The sequence below is a fragment of the Leucopleurus acutus genome (genome assembly GCF_964270905.1).
Source record: "Leucopleurus acutus genome assembly, chromosome: 3".
Taxonomy (NCBI): Eukaryota; Metazoa; Chordata; class Mammalia; order Artiodactyla; family Delphinidae; genus Leucopleurus; species Leucopleurus acutus.
This window is the reverse complement of record NC_139145.1, coordinates 130,227,835-130,244,273: the sequence shown is the minus strand read 5'-3', so window position 1 is coordinate 130,244,273 and position 16,439 is coordinate 130,227,835. Positions and strand designations below refer to the sequence as shown.

General features: G+C 40.1%; 1 protein-coding gene across 3 annotated transcripts in view; it reads right to left on the bottom strand.

The window, feature by feature from the left end:
- Nucleotides 1-16,439, bottom strand: part of PDE4D (phosphodiesterase 4D) — a 1,125,373-nt gene that overhangs the window by 175,632 nt on the left and 933,302 nt on the right. For all 3 annotated transcript variants that reach the window (XM_082837394.1, XM_082837395.1, XM_082837396.1), the window contains one exon: nucleotides 12,892-12,941. In XM_082837394.1, coding sequence (XP_082693520.1) covers nucleotides 12,892-12,941 — 50 coding nt within the window. The remainder of the gene's footprint in view (nucleotides 1-12,891; nucleotides 12,942-16,439) is intronic.

Genomic DNA, 16,439 nt, shown 5'->3' with positions numbered 1-16,439 from the left:
GGGGTAATGGAGACGGCGGTCAGGGCTGAGATGCTAGAGACAGAGGCCAGGGCCTGCTGCAGGCTGGGTGGCTTCAGAAGCTCAGTCAGAGTGTGAGGTGGAGGGGTGTGGCGGGCAGGTGGCAGCATGTAGTCAGAGGTCAGCACCTCCACGGCTTTGGAGGCAGCAGCCATGGGGCAGTGCGGTGTGGCCTGACTGATTCTGTCCTGGCGCATGACACTCTGTCTATCCAGCTTCCCAAAGCCTGGGCTTGGGCTCTCCTCCTCACAATGACTCTGACTTTCCAAGTGGGTAGGCTGTGCAGTGTTCCACAGTGACCTTCCATTGGCCTTCAGAGATTTCAGCCCATCTCATCCCACTGATGGACCTAAATGCCTTTTCTCGGGGACCTCAAATTCTCCTTCAGATTCTCTCTCCTTGGAAAACCTGCACTTTCCTGGAATGGAGATATATAGGCTGGTTCTAAGGGGCCTTTGATGAGTAGTACCAGTGTGTGGATACTCTTTTCTAAAGTTCAAACAATGAACCTTTGGATGAATTTAGAATGCCAGCTTCTTCATATGCTGGGGTCTACTTCAATGTTGTTCTCAGGAAGTGGAGAGGCTTAAAAAATAATCCTTCTCTCTCTATAATCCTGTATCCCTTAAAGTACACCTAATTAGGTGGTGACTTATTAGACAACAGTCCATTTAGATGACTATTAAACAAAGATCAGAGGAAGGCAAATTATTCCTTACTTTGATTCCTACACTTGTGAGTAAACCAGAAGCCACAGACCATGGCATCCTGTCTAGATCTAAGCATAAGGGAGGCATCAATAAATGGGTGTGGATCAAATGATCAGGAAGTCACATGCCTTCAGAGGAACTGAGTTCCCAGGGATACCTTAACAAACAGGTACCATCCTGCATCCCTAAGAACCTTAATATCATAAAGCGTAGGTTACTGAGAAATATATTAGTAAAATAAATAGTGGATTGAGGCCAACCCTCTTATTCCACTATAATCAATAATTATTTCTGGCCCGCCAGCACTTATTTATTTCCCCTTTCTAACAGCACCCTAATTTCTTTCAGGAAATTACTTGGCATTTCCATTAGATAATCCTAACTATGAAACAGCCCACAGTGATCAAGTGCTCACTGTGTGCCCATGCATTGTGCTTACTTTTTCTTTAATATCATCTCAAATAATTTTCACGAACTCCCTAGGAGATAATTACTATTATTCTGCCCACTTCAAAAACGAGGAATTTGAGGTTTGGGGAGGTTAAATGAATCGTTTGAGGAGAAACATCTGGAAGTGGGAGAACTAGAAAACGAATCCTCGTAATCTGGCCCCATCACTTAGGCTCTCATCCTATTACGTGGTCTGGTGAAATAGCCTGATGCCCTGTTCTCCTTTAGCCAAGGCCCAAGACCCAAACTAGACCCACTGGACCCCTTCACTGGAATTTGACTCTTAAACAGAGTAACAAAGAAACTAAAAGCAGTTGCAGGGATCTCACTTGATTGATCCTGCCATGAGATTTTCCCCTTACCCTTTGGCTTTCTACTACTCTGAAGATGTACTGATTCCTTCAACTCTGATCCTCTAGCCTCCCCACTGATTCTTAGGGAATTGGAAATTCTCCCAATATTCTTCCACTAAATCCCATTTTGCTTAAGTGAGCAGAGTTGGTTTTTAATCTTGCAACCAGAGGATCACTGCTGATACGCTGTTATCGAAGGCGGGGTTATAAGCCAGCCTAGGAGAGAATTGTATGGAACTCTCAAAGAACAGGATGCGAAGCTCTATAGGTGCCCAATAATAACTGAATAGAGGCAGTGAGAAATAATAGTGTGACAAGTGCCAGGCTCATTTCCTCTGCTGCCCGTTCTGTGGAAATGATGAGGGGTGAAGCCTTCCCTGGCCAGTGGGCTGGGGCACACCAGCCCTCTCCTTTATCTATGGCACCTTCGGCAGTTCCCAGGGAATGGAACCTGGCTGTGAAGATCTGGAGAAACACAGACTCTATGAAGTGTGGCTGAAAAGTAAAAAGGACTCCTAGAGATGAGTCCATTTCCACCCCATAGAATTCAGAGGAAGTTATCTCTTTCGAAGTATCAACTGGGAAAACGTGTGTGTGTGTGTGTGTGTGTGTGTGTGTGTGTGTGCATGCTTATTCCATATATTGCCATCACTCTAATGATGTGACACTCTGTCTTGGAACTGCTTTCAGAGTCCACATTATACTTCTCTCAAATGCCTCAAAATTGTCTTATCCCCTGGAATGGCTACATTTTTAGAATTAGCCTCATCCAGGCTAATCTGATATCTTATTTGGTGACTAAGGTTGGTAATCATATTGGAAATAATATTTTTGGTCAAAAGTGAAGCATGACGGTAAACCAATAAGATGGCTTTTTCTTGTATGGCCTGTAAACTGTCTCTAAAGCCATTTCCCCAACGCTTTTCTCAATGGCAGCAGGGCGAAAAAAGTGTATGGTGTACAAAGATGAGAACTTTGAGGATCAGCATGAATGACACAACCAGACACTGTGACAAAATGTTTACATGGATTGTCCTGTATGTTCCTCAAGATCAGGAAAGTATTATCACAATTATTATTGTTGTTGTTGTTGTTGTTATTATTATTCAACACTTTTAACAGAAAAGACTCACAGCGTTTGAGGAACTTTTCTAAGGTCACAACGTGGGTCAGCAGGTGAGCCAGCAATGAAACCCAGACCTCCCAACTTCTGAGCCCTGCTCTTAGTCCTCTATGTACGTTCTGACTTGTACATCAAACAAGCGAACAAAACATACAACATTTTGAATTTTTGACAAAATTACAACCTGCTGGAAGAGAAAACCTAGATCTCTTTCCACATAAACAATTTAAAAGAGCACAGTCAGTGCACAGTCAGTGACAGAAGAAGTATCTTAGAGACCGTCTGTCACATCTTCCTCAACTGAGGTCTCAGTTCCCCGACCCATCGTCTGCTATATTCCTCCTTGGTGATTCAGAAAACCTTTCTTTTACTACTCTCACTCCTCTACATGCTTGTGTTGCTAAGTTTTCCCTAAGTTCCTCAAGTGGTTTCCCAGACTTTTTCCAGTCTCTAAGCTAAATGACACGGTAAACAGCCTCCTGGCTCTCTCGGAAAACGATCTCAGCCTGATCAATTTCCTCCTTCCTCCCTTTCTTCCTACTTTCCTTATTTTATCAACTCAGTTATCTACTCATTTACAAACGCTCTGTTTTCTATTTACTTAATGCTTTCCGTCATTCAACAGAACACATTTTATCTTTCTAAATTCCACAAACCTCTAGGATAATGGTCGTAAAGCTCGGGGGAGGTATCTTATACCTCATTGGGTCCTGAGAGCCCAAGCACAGTCTTTCACATCCAAGTGACTGAATGAGTGAAGGAGCAAACCCATTAATGAAGTTCTCCACATGGACAATTCAGTGTGCAATACGCAAATACCAGAAACATGTCCCCCCCAAAAAAAAAAAAAGACGTGAACATCCATTTGTTTTGCTAGGCAGGTAGAAGAAAACAGTCCAGTGAATTAGAAACGCTTTCAGAGTGCCAACAGGGCCGAAAAAGAACCACAAAAGAGAAGATAGCGCACTAAAAAGCACTGGATACGTAGACATCAGAAATATCTAGAGGAAGTGCATTTGGGGCACAGAGAGCTGGGGAATGTCATGGCTAGAACTGGTACCCAAGCAAATGATAATGGAGATGAAGAGCCTACAGTGAGTCTACACACAAAGAGAAGATGAATATCACCCCATGATAGAAACTGTTATCTCAGGGGTTAACAGTGACTGGTCCTAGAAGCAAGGTGAGCGCAGAGGCTCAAGCACTGCCCTATGCTGAACCTTCTTACATCCTCACTGCTCACACACACTGTGGGGTCCTTTCCTTGTTGATGCTGCTGCCCTGGGCGCTGTCACACAGGCACTTCAGAGGAGTCAGGAAGAGAACTGTGAGAATTGAAGGCTTGAGGAATTCTACCCCACAAGCAAAAGTCCTTTCCTTAGCTTATAAAACTGATTCCTTTGGGTTTCCCAAAGGGTTGCTCTGTATCCACAGATCTAATCCATCCTCCATCATACCCTCCATTCATACATGTTCTGTAATAGACAATGTAGGTTCATTTTCTGCTGTCTCTTCTTTGAAAGAAAGAAAGAAAGAAAGAAAGAAAGAAAGAAAGAAAGAAAGAAAGAAAGAAAGAAAGAAAGAAAGAAAGAAAGAAAGAAAAGAATAACTTTGGGGAGAAGATGACAGCAGGTTGTGTGTGTTTCTGTGCATGGATCAATACATTTTAAGGGAGGGAAGCCTCTAGGTTCTGCCTTTGAGTCATACTTAATCTACACTTTGTCATTTGAAGCTATATATTGAATTATCATAAGATTTAAAAGAGATTATGCATGTAGAGTCTTTGATATCAAATGTCAGAAAATGTTAATTTTTATTAATATTAGTATTAATAATAGATCCAATTTTTAAAAAAGCATTTTCTGAGATAGTGAAAGAAAGAATGCTGTGAGTGAAATCCTCATTTATTCATAGAGTTAAATAACTCAGTGTAACACTCAACTAGGAAAATTTGGGAAATTAGACCCAAAGGAATTTTCATTGTTTTGCCCTACCACAGTCTTGTATTTGAGTGTGCCCAGGGGAATACTTTTTAAGGCATACATGGGTGGGAAGCCCTTTGTGGATAAAGGGAGTGACTTAAGAATGCAGCTTTTGTTGTCTCTTTCTCTCTTTCTTTCTTTTTTTTTTAAAGGAAACTTGGTACAGTGTGTGAGAAGACAAAAAGAATACAGTTACTAAACATAACATTTCCCAAACTCACTCCCACCCTCATACGCAAACATGGACATGATACTTCATTTTCTTCCAGGAGAGGCGCAAGCTGGCCTAATTAAAATTTGTATACATTTGGAGAGATAAGAGAGATGATGGTCCAGCTGATGATGACCATGATGATGAGGATGGCACAGATAATAACATCACCTTGTATTTCCTTTGCTAATCGCAAAGCACCTCACACATATTATCTTGTTTATCCTAGGCTGCATTGTTTGTTGGATGGGGGTGTGGGTGTCACTATATACATTTTCCAGAAAGACAATGATTTTCCAACAACTTTCCAGCAACGCAATGTCAACACTGTCCAGAGCAGCACTCTTGCCTACTTCATTCAGTATCCGATTATTCTCCCAAATTTGGCTGATTCGTTAATTTGGAGCACTTGTTGAGAATACAGATCCTGAGACTTATCCCAAAGATTTCGTTCTGCACTGTCTTGGCATCTGTTTTTTCGTGTTTATTTTCAAGGATCCCTTGGGGGTTCCTTAGATCAGGCAGGTTTGGGAAATGTTGCGTTTTTCTAACTCGAGGTGGTGAGGAAGGGATACAGGCTAAAGGGGACTTTGGTGACTTTAATGCCTCTATTTTCATGGTAGCTTTTCTGATCGACTGGAGGATAATAGAGCTGTCTTGTCATAAGCTCAATAACCACCACGAGTGCTGCCCTATCCAAGGCATATCATTATCTGAAAATACAGTGAATGCTCACTGGGGCACAATAATACTGAAAGATCATTTGGCAGTGTCTCATTAGGACCTTTTCTAGTGAGGAGAGGCAAACAGAAATCTTGATCTGAGAGATACTTACAAGTTTGTCACCAGATTCTATGTAAAATGGGCCTTTGCTAGTTACCAGTCAACATCCAAAAATGTCTTAAATTAAATACAATGTACATAATTAAAATACATGAAATGTGTGGCTATTGCTTACTTAGAACTTTAACATATATTCTTTAAATTAGGTGCATTTTTCTACATTATAAAATTTTTCTCATGAATAAGTTATTTAAATTTTTTTATTATGGAATTTTTGATACTTAAATAGAACTCACATATTATTTAGCACTTGGGTTGTTTTCAGTCTCTTGTACAAATGCACAATGCTGTGATGAACACCTGTGTGTATGACTTCATTTTTCTCTTCTTTTCCCTCACTTCTCAATCTAATCACCCACCAAGCTTTCTCAACTCTCTGAAAAGACTTGTGAATCCATTTCCTCATCTCCACCCCCAACACCACCACCCCAGTCCAGATTCACATGATCTTCAGTGGGTACTTGGCCTGTAACGGCCTTTGGATCAGTATGAGGCTGCCGCTAGTCTCTCTTCCTTTCAATCTGTTTTCTATGCAGCATCCAACATTGTCATTCTAACATATGTACTTGTTCCTCTGCTTAGAAATGACTGATGATTTTCCATCGCCCGTAAAATATAGTCCACTGTTATTTACACTGACTTCTAATGCTCTTCATGCTACTGCCTTAATCTATGCTTGGAGATCATGTTCTGTTGCTCCCATACATTCTGAGCTCTTTTTGTTCTTTACTGTCTCCAGTCCCCTGAGCTGAACCGGCACTCACTGTTGTTGGTCCCTTGGCATGAGGTGTTCTCCTTCTAACCATATGGAGAACTCCACCTTCTTCTAAGTTCAGCAGGGAGCTTCCCCTAGGTAGAATCACTTGCCCTCTCCTTCAAATACATATATGTATTTGAATTTGCTTCAGTCGTGGCACTTAGCTTGTTAATTATTCCTGGTTCCATTCGGTGTCCCCATGTGACTTCCTTGAAGCCAGTAGTCACCTTTTACTCATCTTTTTATTTCCAACACCTACCTTATTGCATGCCACATATAAGGTACACAGAAAATATTTGTTGACCAAATGTATGATAATGATAATAGTAATAATAATAATAAAATTGAAGCAATAATGATAGTTAACATTTGTTGAGTACATTCTGGGTACCAAGCACTATGCTAATCACTGACTTAGAATTTACTGATTAGAAAATGAAAGCTTAGAGAATTTAAGTAAATTGACCAAGATTACATAGCTAGTAAGAGGAAAGTTGGGTTTTCAATCTATATGGTTTCACTCATAACCTTTTTGCTGTTCTGACTCAATGAATATGCAGTTTTGTTTAATTGTTTCAATTAAAGTTATAACAAAATACCCAGAGCAGATATTCAGGCAATACAGTTACAATTTGATTATATTTTCCCATGATTGTGACATTCACTTGTTTTCTTACTGTTTAGAAAACCAAATATAACTTTAATCAATTCCTGGTCAAAAAGTGATTGTCAGACCTGGTCTTTTTACAAATTAATAGAGATAACTCTACTTACTTAGTGAAAGCATAAGAAGGCAAAACAAGCTAGCCTATAAGGAAGAAAACAGGCTTTGACCCTCTAAAAGATCATAAATTTAAGTAACAAGTAGTCATACTCCATGCACTTGAGCAAATCTTTTAGTTCAATGTTTTTCCCGGAGAGGTCTTTTTAATGTGGGGATTTTTGTAAAAGTAAACTCCTCTGGCTCAAAAAATTTAGAATACTCCACATTCATCAGATGTATTAAATATAAAAGTAAAACAAGCAAAAAAACTCCCCACAAAAGCCAATGTCTAACACTCACATACACAATTTTTATTTTTTATTAAAGCTATTAAGCATAATGTGTACTCAGCATTCTTCAATCACATTCCTAAAAGAGCTTACTGTGCACTCATTCTCTGCAATCATTAAAGCGTTGCCACAATCTTTGCTCTTGTTAAAAGAAAGGAGAAAAAGAGCTGCATGATGAAGCTAGTGCCTGCTAGTGGCTGATGAAGAGGGTGAGACTTCCAGGGCAATGGCTGGGTCTTCGTCCTCCTCCCACACTCGCTGCCCTAACATACATTTTTAGTTCCATGTCCCCTCAGCCCTTTCGCGTATTGCTCTCACTGAGGTCTCTTTTGCCTTCTTTAGCAGCTCGTGCTTCCAACTACTATATATATATATACGTATATATATATATATATATACGTATATATATATTTCTTTTCACGTTATGTACACTAGTTGTTTTTATTACACACACACACACACGCACACGCGCACGCGCACGCGCACGCACAGATTTAAAAGGCAAACGTACATAAGTCACTAGCATTGCTATTGTCACATAAAGTAGTTGTTTAGTTTCCTTTCTTTAGTGGCACAAAGTGTTAAATGATTAGTCCCGGTAATAACAAAATAACTGTTGCAGTTAAAAATCTTTGCTTTTTTTTTTTCTTCAATGGATTTTATAAACTGCTTTGTGCTTTAGAACAACAATAAACAAACAAGAGTAAGTGTCTTATTGTATTCTGACTAACTAGTATATTTGGATAGTTTATTTTTTAAATCCTCTCCTTACCAACTGATTAAATTCTATTGAAAATGCACTCTTTTTTTTTTTTTTTTTTAAAAGGAGTTAGGAATATTCAGGGCAAAAATATGAGTGGAGACACACCAAAATTTGTTTTGGACTAAAACTACTTTTACGTTATTTTACGCTTGTCCCTGCACTCCCTCTACAGGTAAAGAGGAGGCAATTGTACTAGTTTTATTGCATGGATAGAAGTTGTATCTTCTCCTTAGTCTGCCAATCTTTACTTACCTGAGGGCCTCTAAGATATAGGCTGTGGATATAATAAAAATAGCTCTAAATACAAAGACCTGTCCAGTGAGAAATCGGGACAGGATATTTTCAAATTTTTGGGTCCATATACAAAGAAAATCCAATGTTATATCTATTACCCAGAAATCAATATCCTGTAAGATGTCTTTTACTTTCTCCAAAACATATACTTCCATGGTGGGTCTGAAGGCTACCCTAATTTGATGGATAATTTTATAGGGTTATGTATAAGAAGGATCCTAGACTTGGCAAAAAGGAGTCCTGCATTTATTCCTGGCTCTGCCTCTAAGTAGCATTTTCTCTCACTAGGTCTCGGTTTTCTCATCTTTAAAATAGAGAAGTTTAAATAAATTTTCTCTCAGTTACATTCTCACATGAAAATCCTCAGTTTAAATATGATTAAATAAAGGGACAGAAAATATGTAAATAACACTGTAAAGTGGTATCGTGGAGACGTGACAAGGTCTCATGAGATGGCCACAGAACTCTTTTCTTGAGTGAATATCATTTGAAAATGAAATGCTCAAGAGAACCAATTGTGCTCCCAAAGACATGGCTCTGCACCCAAACCAGGGCTCAGTGTCACAACGCAGGTATGGCTTGGGCAGCTCTGACTCTTTGCTGCCCTCTCATGTTTCAACACACTCTTTAGTTCTGCTCTTCACCATCCGCTAAGGACCTATGCACGTGAGCCTTGCACTAAGTACAGGGATTCCTAAAAATGCCCCATCATTACTGTCTGCAAACAAAATCATAAATGAAGTGCACGAGTGAAGCTGACACATCAGCAAGGTCCTCCTCTACGCTACCCGTTTTTAAAATAGCTTTAGGAACAACAACAAAATGTCAGGCATGGAGGAGGGTTGTAGGAAGAAACACTTGGTGAGTTACTCATGACAGGCTTCTGTTCCTCATCTAACTTACCTCCTTGAATTCCTGCAACAGCACTGAGAGGAGCTCCTATCTCCATTTTTCAAACGAGGGAATAAAGCGAATGAGAGATACAGGGTTTGCACTCAAGCCCCAAATGCCACACGCCAGTCTTTTTGTTATATCACACTAAAGAACAGAGAGCCATTTAGCAGGAAGGCTCTTTTCTAAACGCGCATTTGGAAACTTTATTTTTTTTTAAATTGTTAAATCGTTGTAGAGCTATGAATTTACCCATTATGTATAGATATAAAATCTGGCAACTAACTAACATGCTTTAGCCCTAATGATATAAAATCAAACTTTCCTGGCTTTAACACATGTCAAATGGAGTAACCTCTAAGGGGGAAAAGAGCAGTCTAGGTTCTATGGGAGCAAGTTGTAGAAGGTGTAGTGTGACAGACAGAGAGAGCGAAAGTTCTCAACTCTTCTTTTATAAAACTCAAGAAGTTGACTTATGGAGAGTTAATTTTCTGTCTTCAAAGTTCTGTGACTCAAAAATGAGTTCTTCAACTTTGAAAATAATCCTGAACAATAGTTTATCATCCACACGGCAAAGGCACCAATGCCTGTGGCTGTGATGAGAGGCCGGGATACAGTGCTGGGAGCAATTAGAGGCCCCACTTGCAACAGGCACAAAGGAAGTGTGCGCATTTTGACCATTTTGGGGGGGATCCATAACTTTTACTCCTATGACCTTGCCAGTTTGTCTTGCACTCTTCCCTTTCCTTTCCTCATCTCTCTGGCCTGTTCTTTCCATCACCCCTAGTGACATACAGCATGAATCCTAAAAACAAAAACCAGTAAAAACAACACCAAAGCAAAATAAAATGATGCATGGAGTGCTCACTCTATGCTAAGAGCATTGTACAAATGAACTCATTTATTTAGCAATAACTGTATGAAGTATGATCGCTGTTTTGTAAATGGGAAAACAGGCAGGGACAGGCTATGTAACCTGCCCAGAGCCACACAGCTATCATGATAGAACATGGCTTGAATCCTGGACATGCAGAGCAGCTTCCCGCCCCCTGCCCCCCAATTCCAGGAGCGCCCTGTCAGTGCTGTTCTAGGGAGCTGCCCTCCAGAGGCCCCTGGTGCTGTCCACCACAGCGGCCTTTTGGACCAAACATGAACTTACCTGCATACTACACTGTTCCTCTAGAACCTAAGAAAAATTTCTAAGAAGGCCAAGTTCTTCTTCAAGCGTGCCCCACTGACTCTTTTTAACACTCTTCTCCACTGCACTCACTTGCCAGGGAGCAAACTTGGAGGTAAGTCCTGAGCAGTCAGCTGCTGAGGGCAGGAATTCACAAGCACCACCTTTTCTGTATGTCTGAAGTCTCCCATCGAAGTCTCAACCACTACTGTTTTCATGATTTATGGTTTTAAGGGCATACTTTTCCAGAATGAGCTCAGAGAGAGGAATGTCCCTTGCTGTTGCCCTCATTCCCTCACCCCCTCATCTGACTTTTTCACCTTGGTTTGCTATTCTTGGGCAAGGAAAAAGGCTTCCATTCACAAGTCATTTAATTTCCTGTTGTGCTTTGGGATGAACACAGCCGCACAAAGCCCTTAATGACAGTTAATTAGTTTCCCTTCCTAAATAAGATATTTCTAGAGCCCCACTGTCCCCAGGCCTCAGGTCAAGATCATGTGGGTACAAATGAGGCCATATTAGCCCAGATTTCTGTGGCTCACAGTCCCCTCTGGTATTGCTTCCGGGCCTCAGCACTACGTGAAATTTCTGGGAGCTTCGACGGGGCCTCTCATATGTGTTCAAGGCCAAGTCTGTGCCCTCTGAGTGCAGCTACTCCTTCTCTAATCAGTGCCAGACGTTGGCCAGGGTGGCCGGACAGCTGCCCTGACCACGGAGCACCCACCCCCTCCTGGTGGACACAGCAGCCTCCATTGGTACCTGCAGCTGCTCTTCTGGTAGGATGCTCTGTGGGGCTGGCTCATATGTGACCTCAAGCTACAAGCTTTCAGGGGCCAAAATAGCACTGAGTTCTGCACAAACTGATGTCAGAGGAGTCTTACTTATTGCAAAGATAAAGGGGGTGATGGTCTCCCTCTTTATATGGGTCAGGTCTAGTGCTGGGAGCAGGGCTGGGGACCAGGTTCCATGTGGTCTCTCTCATTAGAGGCCCCAGGTAGATCTGGGCTCTTTCATATTAAATCGGGGTTTCTGAAGAAGAAATCTGTTACTCAAAGAACTTACTTTAATCTGTAGGAATTTCAATTATTGTTCATCTCTTGACCAATGCCAAGAAGAAAATGGGTAAACCAGACATAAGACTATGAAATGCCAGTTGAAAATCATCACCAATAAGATCTTGAAAGATACACGTGGAAAAGAGAACCAATAATGTAATAGTCAGTGGAACACAAGACCCATTTGAAAGGCATTCAGGAAAGACCAACATTAACTGCTGTCCCAGAATCACTCTGATGTGGTGACCACAAAGGAGCCCAGTTGAAAGGTCCTGACTGGACATGATGAAGTTAACTTTCAAGCAAAGTAGAGTCGCTGATAATGTAATAATGAGCTCCTCTGCATATTACGAGCTGGAGTCCCAGGAAGACACTTGAGTCAAGTGAAGTATTGGTCTAGTTTGGAGAATATGTTAATTGTCTCCTGCTAATAATTTTAGAAAACATGGGTTTTCTTCTCCAGGCAATTATCTTAATGAATCAATTGGGGTTTCAAGAAATGATCAAATGAGTTCAATTTGGTTTCAGGTTTAGCAAAATGAGATCATCTGTTCTGTTTTTGGCTCAGCTGAGGTCAAGCCTCATGTCTAAAATAGACTAATAGGAATCGGAGTAATTTTATTCTTCTGACCTCTACGCCCCTCATCCTTCCATCCACTTCTCTTCCCCAAACATCTGTTCTTTTCATCTCATTGAACTTTTCTGTATTGTAAAATTACTTCTTCTCTCCTCTCCCAGACTGAATTTAATCTCAACTCTCTGGGTCCAAATCAGGAGTACCGGAATGGTGTTCCTTCCTACACACAACTGGGAAATTCATTAACCAAGAAGGTATCTTTTATTTATGCTTTGACTTTCATTCAACCAAGCCACCATATATTAACATCATGCTGATAACACAAGCTCGGAAAAATGGTCAGCATTTCGAAGGTAATGCTATCTCTCAAAATACAAACGCCCAGAGCAACACTCAACCGAGTAAGAGCAAACATTTAACTTGTTTTAAAAAAATGGCACACCAGTTAAGTTTTTCCAATAGGTTAAATGGACAGCTTGTGAGATCAGTGAGAGAAATGATAATATAGAGAAGAAAGGATTCATTTCTTAAAGATTTTAGAATTGCAGAAAAAACTGGTGCTAATAAGGTTGAATCTTGGAAAATATGCCTTTTTCCTAGATGTGAGAAGAATAACCTCCCAGGTCCTTCTTACCTGTTAGGGTGGCTTTGTTGATGGATGGTTGGTTGCACATGGGTGATCTTCTGACAAAGAGAGAAAAATACAGAGCTGTAAATATATGATACTTTGTTGGTCTGAGGACTCTCTGAGTCATTTCAGATATGCCATTTAAATTTAAGGTTTATTTTTAAGTTAGGACATGCAAATGAAGATTTCTTTCAGACTAGCCAGTCAAGTTCCTAGGTACCTTTGATCACGTGTCAAAAAAAAAGCTAAATCACATGGTGATAGACTTTGGGGTAAATAAAGCTGATGTAAATGTCACAGAGACAAGAGAGAAGAGGAAGTCCTTATTGATTGACCGTATTCAATTAAGCCCGGGGTTACAGAGCAAACACAGACTTTCTGAACTTGAAAAAGCAGTCGGTCTACAATTGATTTCTCTAATACAGTGTTAAGAAACTTTTATTTTTGGCATAAATTCTCACGATTGCCTATACATTATCAGAAGTGAATGACTCCTTGTACACTATATTGCACTTAGAGAAGCTATTGTACTTCAACTTTTTCCTTTCTATTTTCTTATATTAAGAAACATCTCTGATCCATTTGTTAGAGAGGTATATTAACGATGGGTCCAAATAGATGCTACAGAGACTTTAGAAACACTATAAACTAAAGGTGCTTAAACCAATTCTATTTTGTATTCTCTAATTTTTCAGATGTTGGCGAAGTTTCACACGATGATTATAAACCCCTTGGGGTAAAAAAAAAAAAAACCGAAAAAACACCCCATGCCATTTGATTAACTTGTATTCCCTGCAGAGCCCAGCACAATGTATCCACTGCTTAATCAATTATGTTGAAGAAAATATCATTTATGGAATCTCTATTAAATTTTTTATAAAGTTCTTACTTACAATTGAAAGCTCTTAAAATTAGTGATCTTTAAGAACATTTTAGAAAATAGATACATTCAAGGTGTCTGAAAAATGTTTGTTTTCATTTCTGGGGGTCGTTTGTTTTGGTACTTCTAGGAGTGGCTAACACTTTAACAAGGACTTATTGTGTGTCCGATGCTGTGCTAAATTAGCACGTTAGATGACTTATCTCATTTAATCCCTCATAACAAACCTTAAGGCAGGCAGACTCATGGTTCCCATTTTACCAATGAGGAAAACACAAGCTTTGGAAATGTAAATCACTTCTTCAACGTTAGAAAGCTGAGATTTGAACTAAAGCAATGTGATTCTAGGGCCTGCACTCTGCTATGTTGCCTTATTTTTAGGCTGCTTTCGTGGAACCTCTGCAGATGGCAGGTTCCTGCAGAGCCCTGGTCCAATCTGCCTTCCTGAGATGATGAATCTCTTAGCAGGGCTGGAAGATACATGGGAAGCAGTCTGGTACTTTTTAAATTCCCACTGCCTTGGTTCCAGTCAGCATCTGGCTCTGTCTTATTGCTCTTAAATTTACTGATATCAGTTTGGGATTGAAAATTTGCATTTGATTGAAAATGCACCAAAATTTACTTCTGAGTTATTTCAGTTTTTATTATGAAATAAAATGGGGGAATTTGAAACTTAACTCATGCTTTATAAAAAAGAAAGGTTAATGTTTAAAACTGCTACTCTGAAATAGTTTTGGTCTATATACTAATAGATATCTACTTGCTGAGAGTTTATCATTCAAATCATTTATATAATGATTACTCCTTTTTAGTCCTTGCTCTGTGAAAATTTAGAAAGCATTTATTTTGTCTAGGAAAGGCATCAAAGAAATATTTTTAAACTTTTCTATAGTTTTGAAAACCACATCATGGACTTGTTTCTTATCTTCTTTTGATTTCAATCCTACAACGGGCACTTGGGAACTTGATATTTCAACAAGTAATGACAAGCAGAAAATATCAATCATTTGATCCATGGCTACAGTGATAAATCAGTTATTGAAGAATGAGCCAGAACTCACTTCTGGAATGGAAAATCTCAAGGGCAAGGAAGAGCAAGGGGACAGGAACCAGCAGTGAGTTAGCAGAAGTCAGCCACTTGCAAGTGAGCACCTTCAGGGCTCAGGGCTTCAGATGCATCCTTCTAGGCTCCTTTCTTTTCTTTCTTTTTTTTTTTTTTAACATGTGAAAATAAAATATTTATTTTCATACTTATTATATAATATGGCCTTTTGTGACTGGTTTCTTTCATGTAGTGTAATGTTACAGTTCATCTGTGTTGTAGCATGTATCAGTACTCTATTCAAACAATATTTTGTTTATCCATTTGTCAGCTAATGGACATTTGTGTTGTTTCCACCTTTTAGCTATTGTGAATAGTCCTGCTAAGAATGTTTATGTACAAGTTTTTGTTGAACACCTTTTCACTTCTTTTGGGTGTATACCCAGGAATGAAATTATGAGGTCATATGGTAATTTTATGTTAATTTACTAAGGAACTGCCAGACCTACCAGAGAATGGACTTGAGGACACAGGGAGGAGGAAGGGTAAGCTGTGACAAAGTGAGAGAGTGGCGTGGACATATACACACTACCAAATGTAAAATAGATAGCTAGTGGGAAGCAGCCGCGTAGCACAGGGAGATCAGCTCGGTGCTTTGTGCCCACCTAGAGGGGTGGGATAGGGAGGGTGGGAGGGAGGGAGATGCAAGAGGGAAGAGATATGGGAACATATGTATAACTGATTCACTTTGTTATAAAGTAGAAACTAACACACCATTGTAGGTTCCTTTCTTGTAGTAAATAGTAAAGGTGGATCATGCAAGCTAGCATACGCCTTCCACAAAATCCAGCGGTAAGCTTGGGAGTGTTCTAGTGGCACTGTGAGTACCCTGCGGGGGAATTCTGGCTCCCTGGGGTCATCACGTGATGCACCATTTTGCTATCCATATCCATTTTGCTATCACTGAAAAGAACAGAGTTTATCTGTGTGTAGATTGAGTCCTACTATTCTGATACCTGAAAAGGCTGATTGGGTTTGAATCAGTAAAGGAGGTACAAATCTGTACTGACCAAAAGAGAGACCACAAACACCTGTACTTAGGGTCTGCCAGATAATACTGTTTGGTTAGACTTCACCCAGGGCATTATAAAACAGGTCAAGTTCAGGCATAAAGTATGATTTTCTACCCTCCTCTAGATGCTCTTTTCCATTTTAATCTGTTTTGTCCCTGTAGGTCAGCTGAAAACCTCTGTCTCATATAGAATGGGCCTCAGATCATCTCTTTGGGGACAGAAAGGCCAGCCTGATGCCTTCACACCTGCTGAACAACTATGTGTCTGCCACAGGTAGAGATGCTGCTACACAAGTGACCAAGTCTGAAGGAAGCATAAAAGGAATTCATTATAAAAGTTTTGTTCACCTTTCAAAGACAAAAATCTCAATTTCATGGACAAAAGTTGAGGCTAAAAAAGTTTGTAAGGGACACCAGTAATTTCATTTCTCTTGCAGGGTTGAGACTTTCCAAAGAGGAGGTGACTATACCTAGGAGCTACCAAATGCCGAAAGCCCCAAAGGGGCGATTGAACATGGAAGATGTGTTTGGTTATGAACAAACAGCTTGAAGCCCATGCT